This window comes from Lutjanus erythropterus, chromosome 12, assembly GCF_056507025.1.
Source record: "Lutjanus erythropterus isolate fLutEry1 chromosome 12, fLutEry1.hap2, whole genome shotgun sequence".
Classification (NCBI taxonomy): domain Eukaryota; kingdom Metazoa; phylum Chordata; class Actinopteri; order Lutjaniformes; family Lutjanidae; genus Lutjanus; species Lutjanus erythropterus.
Window position 1 is genome coordinate 4145660 of NC_139328.1, and position 21898 is coordinate 4167557.

The following is a 21898-nucleotide window of genomic DNA, read 5'->3' on the forward strand; positions in this document are numbered from 1 at the left end:
GGTAACTGACTTTTGTAGACAAAAGCATAATGTACCAAAAGGAGACAAACCCTGCGATGCTTCCACTCAGAATGATGGGACTATAAATAAATCACCCCATAACTTTTAAATTAAATCACTGATTCAGTCAAAATCTTTTGATTCTGATTATACAGAATAAAACCTTTTGTCTCGAGTTGATGAGTGGATATTAACTTCGAAGCCAAAAGCTCAGTCTTGTACCTGTGACTCTCTGTTTGCTCAACCGGGCGCCCCTCAGCCTTCCTGAGTGAAAGACTGACGGCAGCCATGTTGACACTGATGACGACGTGTAGTGTGAAGTGGGCACAGTCTATTTATAAGCTGGACTGCTGCGGCTGCTGCTACATGTTCCTGGTTATGTTATTGAAGGACATGGACAGCGGCGGTGCACTGGGGAGCAGGGGTGCAGTAGGGGAGCTGATTTCTGCCGGGTACGGCACCAGGCCGTTCTGCTTGTTGTCGTGCAGCTTGCGGACGACGATGCGGCAGAAGTCTTCGTTGTGTCGGTGGCAGTTGTCTAGCAGCATGCGGACCTTCGCGGTGCGCGTGGGCTGGTTCATCACCAGTTCATAATCCTCCCGCATCAGCATGGTGCGGGCCAGCAGGGCGTCCAAGCTCTGGTTCAGACAGGCCTCTGTCATCTGGGCGACGATGTCCTCGCGCCGCATAGAGATCCACTGGGAGACTGGGCCTTGTGAGGGAGGGGAGTGCCGCATGGGAGGAGAGTAATCCGCTGCAGGTGAGGAAAACAATAAAAACATTTTTCATTTAACACTCAAGACTTGTATGATTATTATCCACCAATCAAACCCCTTCTGCTTTAAAGGGATAGTTCAGACTATTTGAAGTGAGGTTTTATGAGATACTTATCGATAGTCAGTGTCTCCAGTTTGGAGAAACTGAAACGGGCACCAGCACAGAGCTGTGTGCTTCTGTGGGCAGAAAAAATCAATATCGAAAGTGCAGAAGTGACGAAAGTCTCCATTACATTTAGAATATTTTCACAGTTTGCCACCAGACAGCCTTTTCTGATGGGAAACCACCATTATATTATCAAATACCAATTTCTCCAAACCAACCAAACTCCACTCCACTGTCTCAGTCCATTAGCCTGTTTGTGCTCTACTGTGACTTCAGTGTTTTAAAAACAGTCTGGATTCACTGAAATCACACAATAACACAAACAAACTGACAGATTGAGGCTGCAGTGGACCAGAGACTCTCATGCTCTGCAAGGTAAAATGACTGATTTCACCTGCGCAGTTTGGTTGGATTGAGTGGTTGATGAAAAAGCAAAGCAGTGAAAATATTCTACTTTCTTAAGTGGATCCTTTTCAAATGGCTTAAAAATACATTTTGTTGCTGAGCCTCTGTAGGAAACACACCGACTGTAAATAAGTACCTCATATGACCCCACTTCAAATAATTCAATCCATCCTCAACTGTCCCTTTAACTGCTGTTACCTTGTTGCTGAGGCTGTGGTTTGAGCGGGAGGTTATCCGGCTGCGTCTCGTATTCAGTGACGGCCGAGGAGGTTTTGACAGGTATGTTCCAGTCAGTCGCGGGTCTGACGATCTGGCCGTTCAGATTGTTGATCACACATTCATCCTTCAAAGACCCGGGAGCCTCCAGACCAGGGCCTATCAATGAATATGGAACGCTTTCTACATCAGAGAGAGCAGACAAATTGTTAATAAACGGTAAATGAAATGAGTTTGTGTAACATAAAATGAATAGTTTAGAAATTATATGTTTTATCATTACATTCTGATTAAATAAGTAACAGTTTATTGTTGCATGCATTATAATGTGTGATTTACTACATGAAGTATTTGTTAATGATTAATAAATGATTTGTCAATTATTACACAGACAGATGAACCAGATATTTGTAACACCTTGTCAGTGGTTAATCAATTATTAGTCTGTTATTTGTCTGCAAACATTACTCGGATGTCTTAATATCATAAAGTTGACACAGATGGTTATAATACTTTGCGTACTTCCTGTTTTTCCAAATCTTCAGTCTAAATGACTCCTGTTCTGTTCTGTGGTCACGCTCAGCTCTCCAAACCTGAACCTGCAGCAGCGTTTATTATTTGTTCCGCATGTCCTGGTTTTCATTTGGCCGTTTGTTATCACAGAGACTTATGGGCTACAACAATGCAGATGAAACTTTTGGATAAATTTGAATTGTGTGATTTTAAAAGTAGCTAAGTAATTCATGCTTAAGTGTAAGTATATCTTAAACTCAGTGAAAAGTGCAGCTGCAGGTTAATGCTGTGTCATCTTTGAAGTTTTTTTTCTTCAGACGTGCTGGATACATGGAAGTAAGAGGGGATAGAAAGTAAATTGAAATTGGAAACTCATTTTGATTGATTTTTGACTGAATACTGACAACATGACTGTAAACGTTTATCATTCTGATGTTCACTGACAGGAATATCTACCTCTGAGACATAAAGTGAGAGTTTTTATGTTTTGAGCTTTTGCAGGTATTTATATTGTGGTGCTTTTTGTATGAATTGGCTCAAGAAACATACTTCTGGTTTGACTTGAGAAATGTACCAAAGCGACAGAGAAAGACTGTAAATCATGCAGATAATTAAAACTGCCACTCGTGTTGCTGGAGTTACCTTTAGATGGTGTAGGATTGCTGCTGAGGGGGCCTGGTAGAGATATGTCTGTGTCCTGGGAGGAACAGGAGCCTGAGCCTGAGGTGGAGCTCTCCTGGTGCAGAACAAACAGTGAGGTTTAACTGACTTTCAGACACACAACGTTAAAGATAGAACACCAAAAAAAAAACCAAAAAAACAGACAAGGTTACGCCCCCGAAATATCAGCGTTTACTCAAAAAATGTTTGGGTGGGAGTGGCCTTATGATCCATTAGATCGGTTTGAGTCCCTGGCAAAAGCTTGTGCACCAAAACACATCAGTTTGTTTGTTTTAAAGTCCAACATGACCACGCCGTCACAATTTATGGCATTGTCTTATATACACACCATAAATTATGGTTTATGAAGTTATTGTTACCATTAATTTTGTCACTGCTTTTGACTCATTTTTCTTCTTCAAGATTGTAATTATTTATTTACTTTATTTTATTATTTTGTGCAGTTTTAAGTATACATTAGTGGTTTTTTAATACTTTTTATTCCTCTGACTTTTATTTTCTCTTTTGTTTGCTTGTCTGTCAGTTTTTGTTTTGTTTATTTTGATGTTTATGAGGGTGGAGTGAAGAGATGAGGGTGTTACGTGCCTGGCAGGATATAAGGGCCTGTTTGTTGTTTTTTCCTTTGCATGTCTTTTCTCTCCCCCTCCCCTCCTTTGTCTTCACATGATAAGAACTTCACAGGGATTCACCGCTGAAGACACAGACAGGCGGCTCACTGGTCCTCTAAGCTTGGAGCCAATCAGGGCTAAGGGCACTCGAGAAGAAGGACCTGCAGCTGCCTGTGGATTTGTTGAGTCTTTTGTGTTCGTAAGAAGATTTGTGGTGGGAGACTGAGGACATTAGATGAGTTGAGGTACTCTGTACATTAAGCATTGGGTTTTTATTGGTTGTTGCCACCTTTGTACTTGTTTTGATGAAGCTCTTTCTTAGACTACGCAGGTTGGCCTTTTGTTTGTGTTTTGTTTTGGAGGTAGAAGCTGGTCAGGCCTAGTTTTGTTGTATTTTCTTTCTTTTATTTGGCACAACCACTTTGTCCCATCTCCCCCACATTTTGAGAACCTTGTGTCTGTGAATATAAAAAAAAAGATAAAAATAAAATGTCCTTAATTCGGCCACCTCTATTCTGACTGCATCAAATTCTTGGTTGTCATGTTACTGTCTTTCTTAACAAGGGTATATAACAAGGGACAAATTGAAACTCAGTGTACTTTGTTATTATTCTAGGATTATATATCTGTGCTGCACCATTTAGAAATAAAAAGATGTTAAAAAAAAAAAAAAAAGTTATTTGTGATTTCGAGTGAGTGTCGCTGTTAATTATTAGACTTTATCTTGAGATTTTCCACAGATATTTCAGCTCCTTACCGGCCAGGGGCTCGGCCTGTCCTTCAGCATGTTCAGGGATCCTTCATCGCTCCTCTTCTCACACACTGACTGAGATGCACAACAGCCTGACTGCCCCCTCAGCTGCACAGGAACGAGGAAGAAAATGACAATGAGTCATACTACCAGGAAAGAATGTGTTCAATCAATACCAGAGCCAAAAAATCTGCTTTTAAACCAAATAAGACACTTTATTTACTGTTATAACCCTTTACATACAAGAATACGGTGAAATGTGTTCACACAGCACACGGGAGAACCGTTTTTTTTAGCTTTGGAAAAGGAGAAACAATGACTGAACTGTAAAACAGCTTGTGGAGTAGAAATGGTTTCATTTATTTGACCACACAGTTAAATATTCACCTCTCTAGTTGCCATCATCAAGCATTGCTCCTCCTGAATCCTTCTATCTTAATTTAAGAGCTGTACATCAAAATCTTGTCCTGTATCCCACTTCTCATCCGTTATCTTTACAAGTAACAAAATTTACTTTATTCACTACACAATACACAATATGAGTTCACGTTTTCTGATGCCATTAAAAGCTCGTTTCCATCAGTAAAGTTTATAAACAGGAGACACATAAAACCATATTTCCTATGATAAGCTGAGTAATGTCCTTGTGACTAGAGCCCAGCTGATACTGGATTTTGGGGCTGATACCGATGATAATATTCTTTATTTATATGTATAAAATTCAAAATCAGGGCACTGAAAAACATGGTATTTTTAATAATCATCAATAACTATAATATTATACAGTATATTTAAAAAAACATAAATAGAACAACATGAATGAAGTAAGTATATAAGTAAGTATATATGTATACATATATATATATATATATACACAGTAGACTGACTAAGCCAGCATTGCCTTGATGATACCAGCCAACCGATATATATCTGTCAGTGACTTTTAGAGTACGGTAAGAAAAAAAATCTGCCTGAAATAAGCAGCTTCACAGCTGTTTTGTGGACGTACTACTCCTTTAACACAGCAATTGTTTTGTTTTCCTCTTTCTCTCAACCGTACAACCACAGCTACCAACCAGACCAGGCTTTGATCCAACTTCAACTCACAAACAAGAGTTTTACTGAAAACAATGGTCTCACTCATGTGAACACACACACACACACACACACACACACACACACACACACACACACACACACACACACACACACACACACACACACACACACACACACACACCAAAAAGAGGAAGGGGAAAAAGGGGAAATTATGAAGTAAACTTTCTGACCCGTCATCCTCTCTTTCAGTCACAGACTGAATTCAAACTGTCCCAAATTACACACCGGTCGGGTTTATTGCATCTCTCAGTGTATTCCTGAACAGGGAGATTCCTTCATCCATCTGTACTCTCAGACTGTTATTACCAAACACCACTGAGGCAGAACAAACAAACACGCCTTGATATCATATCAAAAACAAAACAAGCAAAAAGTTTGCAAAAGCACGATAGATACTAGGAGTGTCACAACTTTTTATTTAAAGTTTTTGTTTTTTTTTGCACTGACTCCTCCATCATTGGTAAACTATAGTGTTCATTTGAAAAGATCAATAATTCATTTACATTTTCAAATTCCTCTTTAAAAAAGGAAAAAAGTTACCCTGTGTCGTCTTTCAAGTGTTGATTTGTGTTTTTCTTCAGACACCCGTCAGACATGGACAAGTAGATGGAGTGGAGATGAAAATGTGTATATATACATATATATATATATATATATATATATATATATATATATATATATCTGAAACTGAAATTTAATAAAATCTTAGGTGCTAGACAGAAGTACATGTCAAAAATAAGAAAAACAGAATCCGCACACTAAAAAATGCTCCCATAAATATTTATTACTATACCACCATGTAGTATTAAATAATAGGAGTCATCATAAATGGTCCTGGGAGCAAACAACAACTGAAAACCTGTTTTCCAGTTTCACAGTTTGGTGTTAAGTAAAAGGGAACAAATGAAGTGTAAAAGAGATAAAACTGCTTCCAAAGTGAAGAAGAATTGTTTGTTTTTTGTTCGTTTAGCAGGTGAATGAGGTGTTATCATTTTCTGGTCTTAGTGTCAGAACACAGGAAGTCGTTTGCATTTGTCCTTCTAACAAGAAAAAAGTATTTTGTCAAACTAATATATAATCATATTCGGCTCATATTAGGTTGTGTTGTTCGTTATTTAATCAATTCTTTCATAAAAACTAATACTGAAAACAAGTTTAATTGACTTTAGCATCAAGTCTTCGCAGCTGAGAAGTCAAAAGCTCATTCTTCTAATAACTACAATATAATTCTGGTGTCCTTATTCTGTTTATCTTCATCAAAAGTAGTAAAACTAATTGTCTTACTGTCTCCAGTTCTGTATTCAGCAGTTCAGATAATCAGAACCGTGAGACGTGGCCTCAGGACTGGCTTTAAGGCGCCAACCATTCCCAACTATTAAACTGAAATTTTTATCAAAAATTACAGTATGGCCCACTGCAACTTTCAAACTGTGGGAGGCACAGTATTTGTTAAATGTAAAAAGTTTGTCAAAATGCCATTATAATATAAATATCCTATTAAATAAAACATCTTTGTTTAGTACAGATCCCTGCAAAATTCACACCATAATCATTTGAATGTTTTTTTCATTGAAAATGAGAATAATAATGTAAAAATAATAATTTCCTCTGTCACAAATCATATTGCAACTGCAATATGAGCCAAAATAATCACAATCAGATATTTTTTCAAATCATTCAGCTCTAGTGGGGACCTTTGTTGCATGTCGTTCCCCAGCTCTTTTTCCATTCATTTATTTATTTAACCTTTATTTAACCAAGGAAGTCATTAAGATCAAATTCTTATTTACAGTTGCGGCCTGGCAAAAGACAAAGTCTCTCGAGGGAAGGTGTTTGGGGTTAAAAAAATGAAAAGAAAAGAAATATCAGAACTTAAAAAGACAATTATGTCAACATAAAAGCCCCAAACACTTAAACGTTTGTAGGGAGATTCCCGACTGACCTTTGCCCTCTTGATCTCCAACACGGCTTCCAGGAAGTCAATTTCGTCAAACTTCCTCACCATGGGCTCCAGCTCAATCAGACACTCTGAAATGGCAGTAAACACAGAACATGTTTGCTGTACGTCACGCCGTGTAAACTGTGCAGGACAAAACTAGATTTTTTCTCATCATGTGCTTTTTTTTTTTAACCGCGGCCCCCTTCCACGGTGTGGGTGGTCAGAAACTTGTTCACGGGGCATTTTAGTGCCTTTTTTTTTAAATTATGAAATGGAAACCTACTGAACTGTGACACCCCACTGCCACCCTGCCGTTACATACCGTCTGTAACGCCACGCTATGGAATTTCTATAAATGTCTGAACAGAAACAAGATTAAGTTCATAAATCTGCTCAAAGTTCTGATTATGTGAAAACTTTGATTATTACAGTTTTTGGTCATAAAGAGTAGTTAAAGTGACATGCAGCTAACTGAACAGATAAATAAGATTATTTTAACTTTGAATTTGTCATATTTTCTAACTTTATTTAGTCTAAAATACAATTCCACCATTTCATCACAGTTTAAAATATCAAGATCTTAGCAGCTTTATCATTCTGATGTATTGAGATTTAAATGAGGCATGGGCAGGTTTTGTTCCTGTTTATGAACGACAGAGAAACGCAGTGTTTCAGTGAAGACAGAGGAAAAAATTTCAATAATGTGACAGGAAGCTGATACTTAGTCACTGCTCAGTCAGAGGAAAAAAACAAAAAAATCAGCGCTGACCAAGAGGATTTGTTTATTACTCAACATGAAGAAAAATGTCAAAAACTTCAAACCGTGGGTGGACTTTGTTAGTTTCTGCTAGACATGAATCCCTGCAGTTCAGTTATTTGTGTGAACTTACTGAGGAAGGAAGGTCGGTCATCGGGGTTAGCGGTCCAGCCGCAGGTCATTAAACTGATGAGAGTTTCTCTGCTGGGGATCTCGCCGGGCAGACTGTCCAGACTCGTGTCGGGCCGCATCCCACGCAGCACGCTGAACATGATCTGCATGGGGTTGGTCATCTCTGACCACACAAACACACACACACACACACACACAAATCAGAGGCCTGGTTCAGTCCTGGTAGTAACATGAATCCTGGGTGATCTTATCTGCAGTGGACAGCTTTAAGTACAGGTGTAAACACACACAGAGTACATTTAAGATCCGATCGCTCAGACCACATTCACAGGTGATGTGAACGCAAATATGTCCTGGGCCACAATAAAGGTCCGCCTACTCCACTGACGTCCTGTAAGTACATCATTTGCTTCATTGTAGGGGTGAGCAATACCGCAAAAATGGTTTAGACCTGATACCAAGTAATACAGGACCAGATATCAATACAGATACTTTTTATAATTAAAAGCAGCTCATGTAGTTTCATGCAGGGGAGAATATATTATCATATATAGGAAGTCTTTCACAGTCACACTGACAGATTATTATATTCTGCCATTTTCATATTTCAGGCTTGAGGTATAATATGTTTTCAGTTAAAATAATAATTTAGATAACAAGTTTCAACGAGCTGAATATATTAATTTAATGTCCAAGTATAAACTATGAGAGTCAACTTCGTCTCTGTGTCGAAGGCCGGGATACTAAAACATTCCCTCCTCCTCCCTTCTTTTCTGTTACAGATCCAAATTCTCCATCTAATGGTGTTTTGTTAAGTTTTAAAACAAATTTGTAGTGAACAGCCTTCTTACTACAGAAGTTTTCATTCACAGCTGTGAAATATCTGCAAATAAAGCTCCTCTTTCCTTTGGCCATCACTATGTGTTGGATTAAAGTGGTCAGGGTGTGCACCGCGGCAGGCAGGCAGGCAGGCAGGCAGCATGTGTTGTTTGAGTGTACAGAACAGACAACAGAGAGACGCTCCATGGTGCTCTGCGACGCACGCCTTCACTTTCTCATGTCTGTGTTATTAATGTCTTTATCATCTGTGAACTGAAAACATCAGATTTCCACACAGTCGGAGAAAATACGTCCAGCGTATAGTTCAGTTATAAAATCTGCTGAAATAACAGATAACAACTGTAGGCTGAAAGAGGAGTTTAGTGTGAAGTTTAACTTAAAAAAAAAAAAGGAACAAACGCCTGAACCTTCATATTGAGCAGCCAAATGGACATTCAGCTGACAAAACAGCCCTCGCGTTTATTTGCATTTAGAGTGGAAACGTGACATTTGATCAAAATTAGTCACTCAGGACGAATCTGGAGATGCACTGTAATGCTGGGTGTGAACTGACATACTCAGAGCTGTCCACTTGTGATCAGATCACCCAGGATGCACGTCTGCACACACTCAGTGAGTCATGAAAGGTCAAACTGAAAGAGTAACTGAACAGAATGAGACAGCAATAAATCAGCAAAATAGAATATAATTTAAAAAAGTGTTACCTTCAAAAGGAATCTGCCTGGACAGCACTTCCCACATAATAATGGCATAACTACAATGTAAACATAATGGAGAGAAACAGTTAAGGGAAATTAGAGTTACATCATTCTTTTCAACTGGCATTCCCCTTCAGAGTTGAGGGACTTTACCACGAGATCACCAGAGAGGCTACTTTGAGGAAGAGCAATGACGTGTTGCAGCAATCCAACATATTACCCAAAACCTTAAGAGACTGCGTCAGCCACAATCTGGGAGGGAGAGTCACACTGAACCACAGAGGAAAGTGGATTTCTTTAAATTTATAATGTCTTTTGTAACAGTCACCACTCCCTTTGCTCTGACAGATTCCTGAAATGACTGTTTTCCTGGCACGATTGACAGATTTAGTTTTTGGCAGAGATCGCTGCGCTGTTCTGCTCTGGTATGCTGACAATCCAGCCTCATTCTGAACACTGTCTAACCTTGCCAGGCAGGGAAAGCTCATTTACTCGTAGTGCTGATAGCACTCAACAAATATTTACTATGACAGAGTTATAAACGGTGCAACAAAGTCCTCAAATGGTCATCCAGTCACTAATTCTGCCCAACAACTGATATACATACAACACATTCTGACAAAACTCAAGTTCCTGGAAACTGAAACCCAGATTAATGAAGAAGGTACTTATTATTGTCTATTCTATCATCCAGCATATTTTCTAATGTGGTGTGGTGTCTCACCTGTACATATCGTGTTTTACGTCTGCCCGGCGGCTCTTGGATGGTTCGTACTTCTCGGGGGGCATGTAGATCACGGTGCCCCCCATCTCTGTGGGCTTGGACCCCGAGCCTTTACTGACGGACAGCTGCCGCCACTTTGACAGGCCGAAGTCTGCGATCTGAACACAACGAAAGCAGAAAATTATTAGCAATGTTTCAGTATTCCACACATATGTTTGAACATTGTTTTCCTCTGATCCGCTTTATCATTTATCAATTACAGAAAACTGATTGGGGCTCCAGAAAAACAGCATTATAAACTCCCAGAGGTCAAAGTACAGAAGCCCTGAGAAACAGGTGGACATAAAAGTTGTGTCTGGCATTTTTTTTTTGGTCAGGATGGCCTGTAAAAAGCATTCATGTTTTTCTTTTTACGTCATTTGGGAGATTCTGCAACGCTGTTTTCCTGTGAAACTCCAGAAGTGTTTTGTGGACTTGCAGAATCTCCCAAACAATGGAAGTGAATGGTGACCAGTGTAAAAAAAACAATACAATAAAAGCATAAAATGCCTCCATACTGCTCGTCTGGTGTAATCCAAGCCTCCTAAAGACCTAATGTGCCAAGTTGACAAAAAAAATGTTATTTACACCATGTTTTTATCCTGAATCTTCACTGTAGATCTTTAGCTTGGAGCCACGTTCACGTGCACACTGTCTGAACTGGGTGTGTGTGGTGTGACGGTGTGTAAACAGCATGTTGGGGCTTTAGGAGACTTGGATTACACCAGACGGGCAGTATGGAGGCATTTTATGGGGGTTTTTTTTGGGTTGTTTTTTTCATTTGAAAACTGGTCACCATTCACGTCCATTGTTTGGGAGATTCTGCAACACTGTTTTCCTGTGAAACTCCAGCAGAGTAGACAATGACTGAATTTTCATTTTTGGGTGAACTATCCCTTTAGTCGATAAACACAGGGCAGAAAAATATTGAGATCGGACTTTTCTCACTTGCCTCTCAGGTGACATCTTCAGACTTCTTATCATATCAGACCAACAACCTTACACCAGAGAATTTATGGAATTCTGCTTGAAATTATTACAAAAATAATTCTCAAAGTTTCAGTTCTACTAATAATAATAATCAAGTTTGTTTTAATTATAAAGCTGGTTGTGCGCTTATCTCATACTGCACTGTTTCTGTTTCCCAGCCTGGAGGGAGTTCAGCTGAACATGTGATAATCTGTGGTAACCATGTACACAAACACTCTCTCACACACAAACACTGTAATTATGAAAGTAACAGTAGGCAACCACATTCAAGCCCTGTTTCGTTTTGACACACATACAGTTCATAGTGTACCAACTTCCTGCTGACACACACATACCTTCACATGAAATTCACCGTCCAGCAGGATGTTCTGCGTTTTCAGATCGTGGTGTAGGAGGGGTGGGTTCATGTTGTGAAGAAAATTAACCCCCAGGGCAATCTCATACAGGATCCTGAGCCGCAGAGGCCAGGCAAGCCCGGGGTACACGTCCTTCTGTGGGCAGGGACGACAGACCAGGTAGAAAAGCGTCAATAAAACGTGTTTGCACAAGCGTGGAGGGAGAAGACCTGTGCCTGAGGCTACAAGCCAAATGAAGTGTGAGGAAATTTTACTACACCAAGACAAGTGGGAATTTCCCCGAACTATATTTGTCTGCTTTCCTCACGGCTCGGCTTCTCTCCCCCCACATATTTCAAAGTTTCGTCAGAGACTGTGTATGTGTCCAAGTTCCACTTTTGCTTGCCGTCCCACATGCAGGAATTCCATGTGCATGTCAAGTGATTCATAAGAGAGACGGTGTGAGAAATGGAGCAGCTCGCCAAAAAGAACAAAGACTCGCTTCACTTCAGCCATGTTGTCGACAAAAGCGCAAAAACAAGAACTGTAGGAAGTTTAATGTGTTCTGACTGTGTTATCTGACTGAATACGAAACGTGCAGTTGACCACAACAAATCGAATCAAACCACTGTTTTTCCTGTTTACTTGAATCTCACCTCCTTTCCTGAGTAGCAGGGGAAAACAACATCAACAACATCACTTTTAAAGACATTTTTAATACCACTTACTATGAAAATTAACACCAAATACACGGCTACCATATTTGCAAAAGTATTAAAGATATAATTGAAAATCAGTGTGAATTTTAAGCCCACTCTTACTTTGGATTCTGCTTCAACTTAAAAACAGAAATTATCGGTTCTTTTTCGTTAATAAATAGCTACCTTTTTAAAAATATATATATTATTTTAAAAAAGAATAAAGTCAGAACAGGATTAAAAATTTTAAATATAATTAAATGTTTCCAGAGCAGCAATAGTAATATTTACAAGAACAAAGTCTCTATAATAACACCTCACTGGAAACAAATCTATATTCTATATCTGTATTTGTATGGGCCTAAAAAAGGACAAGAACAAAATCAACACATTTGTTAATGAAATTCAATCATTTTACGGCCTTCTTAAGTACTTTTTTAAAATACTTTTAAGACCCTGCAGATACCCTGAACATAAATTCCTCATGGCAAAGGAAAGCTGGTGTCTTTTTAGTTCTTAAATCGTGCAAATTCTTTAAGACTTTGATTGTGATGTCAGGACTAGATCAATTTTGAAAAAAACCATGACATTTCTTGATGACAGTACAGGTACCTCGTGGAGCAACAGGTCCAGAGAGCCATTGCTCATAAACTCTGTGACGATGCAGAAGAACTCGGGCTCGTTGCAGATGCCGAAGATCTGGATGATGTAGTTGAACCTGGCTTTGTGAAGCACCTCTGCCTCCTTCAGCAGGCAGTTCCTCTCTCTGAAACACAGCCGGTGGCACAGAGTCAGTATTCACTCTCAGACGAGGTGAAAGAAAAGACAAACACTGATGACATTTACAGTGTTGCTTGTACAAACAAAGTTACAGGAAGCACACTAAAGGGTTCTTGGAAGTTGACTGGCATCAGGCCTGGGTGATATGACTAAAATCATTATCACAAAATGAATCTTAAGATATTGATTTCTATCACAATATGATTAATCTACGCCAAAATCATGTGTAAAATGATCAAACTGACCTTTATATGTTTCAGACAAAACACTTTAATACCTAATTTTGTTGGTTTTTAAATGCACAACATGTAAAGTTTGCACTATGGGGTCTCTCTTACATGAAAACAATAACAAAAGATTAAGTTTGATGATGTAGCATGGGATCATGGGAGTTATTATGTTCACTTTTAAACACCCACGATAGCTGATGAAAATCTATCTGACATGACTAAGGCAGAAATCACATTCATGGATGAGGTAATATTTAACTGTTCTGTTACTGTTCTTCACTCTCTGACATTCCCGACATGTCCCATGTGTTCCTGGAAGTTACAGCAACTAGCTAACAACTGCTAACAGGAAACGCCCTTGAATAAATTACAAGTATTCTGTGTTTGAACGTTGGTGGAAATATTTGGGGTAATGTAAGTAAACAAATCTACAAAATGTATAATTCATTTGGACTTCAGAAATGTGTAGAATAATGAATCATGTCAGCACACTGTGATGTGAAGTCGAAATTGAATTTATTATTGAAGTTATAAACTAAATATTTAAGATAGTGTTGTGAAGATTCTCAAATTTCTAATTTCAGCGCAATATATTATAATATTATAATTATTATAATGTGCAATACCATTTTCCATACTATGGGGAAAAATTGACTCAAAATTGAGGGCATAATATTTTAGCTTTTTATTAAAGGAGAAACATACCAAGGCTTTAACTTGAGAACTGATACAGAAAATGAGGCAAGTGGCAAGAAGAAGAAGAAGAAGACAGCACTGTGAATAAGTGAGAGGAAGTTGGACTGTGTGGGCACCGCACGTCAGTTTGCACTCTGAGATAAGAAAGAGCAAGAAAGTGTAGCTGGTACTGAAGTATTGATGCTGCAAAAATGAGCACTGAATGCATTTCAAATATTCAGCATCGATATTTTTTGACAACACTAATTCAAGAATATCAAATTTGTGCAGCTCAGCTTTAAAAGTGTGGTTATGGGTACGTGTCCCTTGAATCTCAACTGCAGGACGGCTGAATGATTCTGATTATTATCTACACCAATGCATAATATTACGTATGCCATAATATTTTAGAGAAAATGTCCATATTGGAGGCTTCTTAACCATTTCAAATTAAATCATGTCCTTTGCTGTGTCACTGCAATATTTTCACTGATGCAAAATAATAAACTCTTGTTGCTGTTGGGCCTTCGTCTGGAAGACTGTTGCTAAATTTGGTTGATGCTGGACAGTATTTATAGTTAGTTTTTCAAAGCACGGTAATCAAACATGGTTTTACAATGATTAAAATGTGACACAATGATACTAAATGTCAGGAAGTTTATTACGGCTGCAACTAACGATTATTTTCTTGATAAATCAGATAATAGTTGTGTGTTTTAGAATGTCAGAAAATAGTGGGAAAAAAAAGCCAATTAGTGTTTCCCAAAGCTCAAGATGACCTCCTAAAATGTCTTGATTTACTCAGAACCCACAGATACTCAGTTTTACTGTCAGAGAGAAGTAAAAAAAAAAAAAAAAAGAAACAGAAAATATTCACATTTAAGCTGCTGAAATCAGATAATTTTAGCTTCTTTTTCTTAGAAAATTACACAGACCAGTTACTCAATTATTAAAGCAGTTGACAAATAATCTAATAATCGATTAATGATCGATTAATAGGTGCAGCTCTTTATTATGCTTTATCATGAAACTGATCATTGTTTCATTTGTCCCATGAACAGGGCAATAACACAATAAATGTAATTAAAATGAAGCCTTACATTTGATTAATTCTGACAGCAATTCAAGTCCTGATGCTTTGATGAAGATGAGATGTCTGTGATTTTAAAGAATATTTTCTGCAACTTTTCACTTGACTAACAGCTTCCTGCATTCATCTTTACATTTACAACTGTTAAAATTCCTCCCAACTGCTTGCATGGCCTGAATAGTTAGATCAGGTGATCAAACACACACTGGGTAGCTACCTTTCTCCAACAGGAGAGTCGAGTTTCAGGCACTTGATGGCCACAGTGGTCCTCCAGTCGGAGTGTTGAGCCTTGAACACGGTGCCAAAGCCGCCTCTGCTCAGGTAGTACAGGTCTGTCAGCTTCTGGTAGGGGATCACCGGCAAGGTGCTGGTCAGATTGCCAATGTTCACACAGCCCATAGCCGCCGCGGACGGCTCCATAGCAGTCAGTGAGCCCTTTACGGGAAGTCTCGGATGATTTATCATCCACTAGGTCAGCCACTGAAAGCAGAACTGCCTGTTTTGGAAGGAGGAAGAAGAGCTCTCTCATTCAGACGCATGCCATAATGTCGCTGTTTGCTAGCACGCTAAGCTAACGTGAATGTGGCGGAGAAGGAGGACGGCTGAAAATGAGCAAACGGTTCACTCGTCCGCTAATTAAAAAAAAAAAACACACACACCGTGCACTCAACGACAAGAATTAAATGTATGCGCTTTAACATGCCCGTTTATTCATGATATGCTGCCAGGTTTCAGCTAACCAGCTGTCACAGGCTGAGTCAAAGGGATACAACGACAGTGAGCCGAGCTGCTGTCATTTAAGGCAGGTGGGTTTGTTGTTGCTAATGACGACACGCTTCCGGGTTCGAGCGAGATGCATTCAATTCCATAGGTTTCGACGGCTTCTGACAGTTGACCTTTTATTTTATTGTGGGACCGATCGTCTAAGCACACACAGCCTTCATAAATCTGTGTCACCTGAGGAAGAATTTTCAGATAGAAGCGAGCCTAAATTATGATGATGTAATGTTTATAAGCTGTTTTTCAATGACTGCATTATTTAGGCTTCACATGTTTGTTTCGGTTTCCCGAGAAGAGTAAATCCTGCGGCGAGCCTGAACTCAACTGTTAATAAAGGGGCTTTTAACATGTTGGAATTCCCCAAACGCGGGATTTTCCTACAGAAATGCTGTATGAATACATGTCAAAATTAAAAAAGTAAAAACTTAATGAGGTCGTGCGAGGACAGTTAACCTTGCATTTATATTAGCTACTTTTAGCATTTGTAAAAGATCTTAAAGAAGGGTTAATTCACTGTTTCACTTATTTATATAGGACCATACACAAAGAAAACACAGGCATTTTGACCACATAGAAGATTAATTATGCGCCTAATTGTATTCCAATAAGACTAAAATATAATAGATAACTAATGCTGGGCATTAATGTTTAATTAATTAATGTTTTGTGAAAGCACCAATAGTCATCCTTACGCTATCAAGTATCATAATATTTTATTTTAGTTATATTGTCGACCCCTAGATAGAATAGAATAGAATAGAAGGAAGTAGCATATTTAAGTAAATAAGGAGTTCAGAATTATCATTGGCCATGTCAAACTATAAATCCTTAGAAAAACACCACTAATTCTAAAGATAATATAGTTACGTCATAGAAGAATGAACAATGAAACACCAAATACCAGTACAGTATATATATATATTACTGAGGGCAGTCTATTCAGTCCTTATAATATTCAAATAACCTGAGAGTGTTATCAAATTAGTGAATCACTCTTTACAATTGCATCACAAAATATATTTCCAATTATATTATTAGGACTAGTCATTCACAGGGTTTATGTCTGTATTATGACGTTTTGTAGTTTTGTTGTCTGTGCTGTATTGAAACAGGAAGAGCTCGCCCTGTCCTGTTGGACGTGACACACACTGGAACACATGACTCACTGAAGCACGTGTTTTCGTTGTCTCCTTGTAATCTGACACCCCTGTGAAACACAGAGTTTCCACAAATCAGTTTTCACCTTTTAACGGCTGCTGACATAGATTTTACAAAGCATAACGTGTTTTGTTTTGTTGATGATCCAGCATGACTATCTGGGCAGCCCCAGCACTGCTCAGACCAGAAACCAAAACTTGGGATAATTTTCCCTGAACTGGTGTGAGTAGGCAACAACACTGAGCACAGTCAACATGTGTTCCTGTGTTAATATGTTTATTACGCTTGTTATCAAAGGTTAGGATCACCACAAAATGTTGCCCCCTTTGTTCCAGTCCCACTCCCAGAGGACTGGATTGGAGCATGCAGCTCCTGGACCAGGAGGAGGTCTCTCATACAAACTGCTTCATACAGGAGCTGTGAGCCTTCACCTCCGCGAAGTGTTTCCTGGCTGAGAGGAGGTGGACCCTGCTGTGGTGCTGCAGTTGGGGCTCTCACACCAGGTGACACCTGGCGGAGAACCAGAAGAGGCGTGTTGGATGGGACATCATCCACGCTGCTGGAGGGCGAATGGTTACATCACAAGTGTGAGCATGTCAATACGTTTTGCAACAGACACTGCACTTGAAATCCCCCATTTTCAGTTTATTATTGCTTTAAAAAGGGAATAATTTTTTTTGCCTTCCCTCAAATCTGGATAATAAATATTGTTTTTCATAAGGAGTTGTACAGTGTTTTACAGAGTTTTGAAGTTAAAGACAAATATGACCAGAAGGTGGCAGTGCAGTAGCAGTTTCCAAAGGTGCCAAGGTTCTAAAGCCGCTGCACCTGAATCACAGGGATGCCGGGAACTTGATGTTCTGTTCTCATCACACACACAAAGGCATTTCTGTATGAAAAAAACTTGAACACAGTGCTTTTTGATAGTGTGTGTGTGTGTGTGTGTGTGTGTGTGTGTGTGTGTGTGTGTGTGTGTGTGTGTGTGTGTGTGTGTGTCAGAGCTTCAGTCCCCATCCAAGTGAAACCTCATTCATACGAGCCTCATTATCAGACTCAAGAGCCATTTTGTTTCGCTCCCTTCATTCTGTTTGAATCACTGAATAAATGACAGATGTGGGAAAGGCTCCATTCATGCTGCTACACTGAGTGCATTTGTGCATCATTTTACTTGTATTGTGCAACGACAGCATTCAATATGAACAAAAACAGCTGAAAGAGAATTGAACATTAAACACAAGAGGCTGATGCTGCTTCAACTGCCTGATTAGGACATGAAAAGGTCCAGTGTGTAAGATTTCTGGGGTTCTATTGGCAGAATATGGCAGGAATGGTATATAATATTCATAGTTTGTTTCGCAGCCACCGAAGAGCCTCCTACTACACACTCGGAAGGGGAGGGTGAGACGAGATGTTTGCAATCTGCAAGTTCACCGTTAGATGCTACTAAATACTACAAACTAGTCCTTTAAATGGTAGAAAGGGAAACAATTTCACAGAAGCATGCAAAATAACTATTTGTGGGGTGGGGGTTGTTGTTGTTTTATTTGTTTGTTTGATTATTTGATGGTCTATTTAAAGTAATAAACTGTCTGATTGTTTGTTTGGGGTTTTTTGCAAAATAAGTTAAAATAAATTGTTAAAATGGCTTACATATAGCTTAACATGAATACACAAATAGTCCCCACCCTCTCCACACACCCAACAACCCCCCCACCCCACTCCTACCCCTACGTAGCTGCACCTGGCTCCTCCTCTGTTTTGCTAGCTGCTCACGGTACTAGCTAGTAGCTGTGGGTGGGGACTCCACTCCCTTGATTAACAGGTTTGGTTTATGACATCCAAAAGGTCAAAGGTCAACTTCACTGTGACATCATAACGTTCAGCTCTTTCTGTCCTCCTGTGTGATAACAGCCTCTATAAGTGAAGACAGCATGTTTCTCACTGGAAATTATTTACTGGAGTCAATAACAACAATATAGTGATAGAAGAAACAGCTGAGTTGTGTTAGTAAAACAGCTCGAGCCTCGAGTGGAAGTCAAAGTTAATACAAACCGCGCATTTTCACTTAAGCACAGACTTCATTATGCTCCTTTACATAATACCTCCCAGACACTCGTGCTTAAAAAACATGTGTGTTAGGTTAATTTTCCTGTCAGTGCTCTTGACCAAGGCCTGGACGCAGATTAATAGTGACAACGCTGGAGAGGAACGAGCGCGTTCGCCTGTACAGGTGTGTGTTATTCATTTCTGCACAAGGGAAAAGCCAGCGCCAAAATGATGCAACGCCGTTCCGTGGTTTTCCATCTTTCGCCCTTAACTTCAGTTTATTGTCTCCTACAGTTCGTCTGTACAATCTGCAATTTGGCACACGGTCAAAAATAACACTCTGAGGACAAGACTAACACTAACCATAAATACAGTCAGGCCAGAAGTGTCAGAATAAACAATGGAGCAAACACTGTGAAACAGGCTCTGTACAGATTAGTCCACAGGGATCCATCGGTTTAGAGTAACTGCTGTACAGAAACGAGAATCCTCACAGATTCTGGATAATTTTGGGACATAAAGCACAAAACTGTCATTTTCCATTTGCTTTAGTCTGGACTCACATGCTCATCTTCACCACATGAAACATTCATCTCTGTCAGCTCGGGTGGTATCAGTGTTTTGGGCAAGAATACTCGTCATGCTCCTCCTCAGGGCCCCGTGATTATGAAAAAATCCAGGCTCCTGTCAGCACAGTTTATGTTCTGCTTTAGCACATGTTCTCACACAAATTTGCAACAAATCAAAATTCCATGAATGCACCGCACAGTTAGCGGTAGGCCTCCTGGAGTGTTGGGAGCCCAAGGCGATTGCCCGTTTGCTAAGTTTTCAGTCCAAAATTGCTATAGTTTGCAGAGCTGCTCAGCCTGTTGTGCTTTTCTTGCAGATGGATGTTTCTGCATTTCAGGTTTATTTGTGACGGTGATAGCTGGAGAGAGACAGGAAGGAGAGGGAGAGAGTGAGGGGGTGACTGGACTGGACTGATAAGAACTCTGTTATCTGTGTGACACCAGGACAGAAGATATTCTACCCTGGTCTGTAGTGTTTGGTCGTAATTGATTGTTCCTAAGTCACACTTCACAATAAGGCTCCGTTTTGCCAGTTATAAATGGTAGAGTGTTTCTAACCTGATTAATAACCTCATTATGAATCATTAAAATGTGTCGTCTGATTGTTAAGTACAGACCATAAGAAATGTGGAAAAGCATCAGGGTCTGATCGTTTCCACAGAGGATTAAAAAGGTAAAGTCAGAACTTGAGATGGTTGATCTCATACAGGAAACGTGTTCTTTAGACTTTTTTTTTAATGATTCTGAATGACATTTTGGCAAATAGATTTACTGCTCGCTGCCTCTACCGTATTTTCCCACGTGCACCTGTGAGTCTGACACATACCCCTGTGAGGAATGTTTGCCTCACTGTGTGTGGAGATGTGAGAAGAACTGGGAATTCTGCAATGAACTGAAGAACAGCATGAGATTGATTATGCACCGGCTTACTTCTTTTTTAAGTTTTTTTTTTTCATGTATACTTCATTACAAATGAATGGAGTCATATTTATAAATTTAAAATGTTTTGTTACTCTTAATTGATAAACAACTGACAGGTCAGGCAACAGAGAGCTTGACTTTTATTTTGAAAAGAAGTACATTTCATGCAGATTTTAGCAGGCAGAAAATTCTAACTGATTAATTTTCTGCTGACAAACTCATAAAATCGCTGTCGAATGTCTCCAGCACTGACAAAATCATGGACAGAGTGAAGAAAGACGTAGAACATTAAAGAACATATTGCAGGAGCTGTAACAGTCTCTGTGGGACAATAAGATTATTGGTAGAATATTGGGCAAACAAACTGTACAGGGTCACTAATATGGATCCACTATAACTCCTCCATCTCTCCTGTAAGGCAGCCCGATGTGTCGCTGCTGGCAAGAAGCCTCTCCCACATTTCCACTGTTACCAGCCAGTTTGTAGGAGGATGTGAATGTCTGGAGTCTGCAAATAAAAAAGACTCATCATCGTAGAAAACGCCAAGTGGAATCTGTGGTCTTCATAATAATCGTGAACTCGATCAGATCAACCATCTGAAGGATGAACCCTAACCCTAACCCCTCTTAAGCCCCGCCCCCTTTTGCTCTCTGCTCCAATAACAGTTTAGTAAGTTTGGTCAATTCACTCCTTTCCTGCACTTAGATCATTGCATCGTTCGAGTGGAGCTCATGAACTCGTAATAACGACACAGAAGTTGTGAATAAAATGCTGTGAAGGAGCTGACAGAAAACTTTAAGTTGACGATGGAGCCGTCGCAGTTTGAATTCTTGGGGAGCTGAGGGGAGCTCGACTCCCCTGAATTTTTAGTTTGAGACATTTAGGTGGAGCTCTAAAAGACTGTTCATTTACATCATTACAAATTTGTATTTTCTTTTTTTATATTTTATTCTTTTTTCTTTTCCTTAAACAGCACAAAACAAACAAAAGTCAAAGAATTGCCAGTGTCCTTCGGCTGATTAAGTGATTTATTTATTTATTCATTTACACTGATAATTGTTTGATTTTGAAACAACAGCCTTACTACCATCTGGCCATTATTAGAAAGTAGCCAAATACAAAAACTATTCAATTCGAGAGTAAGACTTTCATGTGCTAAAGTGACTTTGACGGTGCGGCTGGGTGGTTACGTCTCCAAACGTCTCCTGGGAAAAGACCTTCCATGAAATGATCAAACCGATGATTGCACCAAGTCGGTTACTGTATCATCGCTTTTCAAATAATCCAGGATGCATAAAATCACCAGCTGGGATGAGCTCACC

General features: G+C 39.4%; 1 protein-coding gene across 1 annotated transcript; it reads right to left on the minus strand.

Annotated features, from left to right (window-relative positions):
* Positions 1 to 102: 102 nt before the first annotated feature.
* ripk2 (receptor-interacting serine-threonine kinase 2) lies at positions 103 to 15591 on the minus strand. The gene is made up of 11 exons (XM_084733047.1): positions 15320 to 15591; positions 12940 to 13093; positions 11630 to 11785; positions 10266 to 10423; positions 9548 to 9597; positions 8005 to 8166; positions 7118 to 7203; positions 4063 to 4164; positions 2659 to 2752; positions 1486 to 1686; positions 103 to 754 (listed from the first exon to the last, which is right to left on the minus strand). Exons 1-11 carry the CDS (start codon positions 15565 to 15567, stop codon positions 363 to 365), a joined length of 1803 nt encoding a protein of 600 aa, XP_084589173.1. The 5' UTR covers positions 15568 to 15591; the 3' UTR covers positions 103 to 362.
* Positions 15592 to 21898: the final 6307 nt, after the last annotated feature.

Excerpts from the sequence above, each read along its gene's own strand:
- ripk2 (XM_084733047.1), bottom strand. The coding sequence starts at position 15,567 with ATGATAAATCATCCGAGACTTCCCGTAAAGGGCTCACTGACTGCTATG. Across the intron at positions 13,094-15,319 it reads GACTCTCCTGTTGGAGAAAG|AGAGAGGAACTGCCTGCTGA; the intron begins GTAGCTACCCAG and ends GCTGTGTTTCAG. Across the intron at positions 10,424-11,629 it reads ACGGTGAATTTCATGTGAAG|ATCGCAGACTTCGGCCTGTC; the intron begins GTATGTGTGTGT and ends CGTTGTGTTCAG.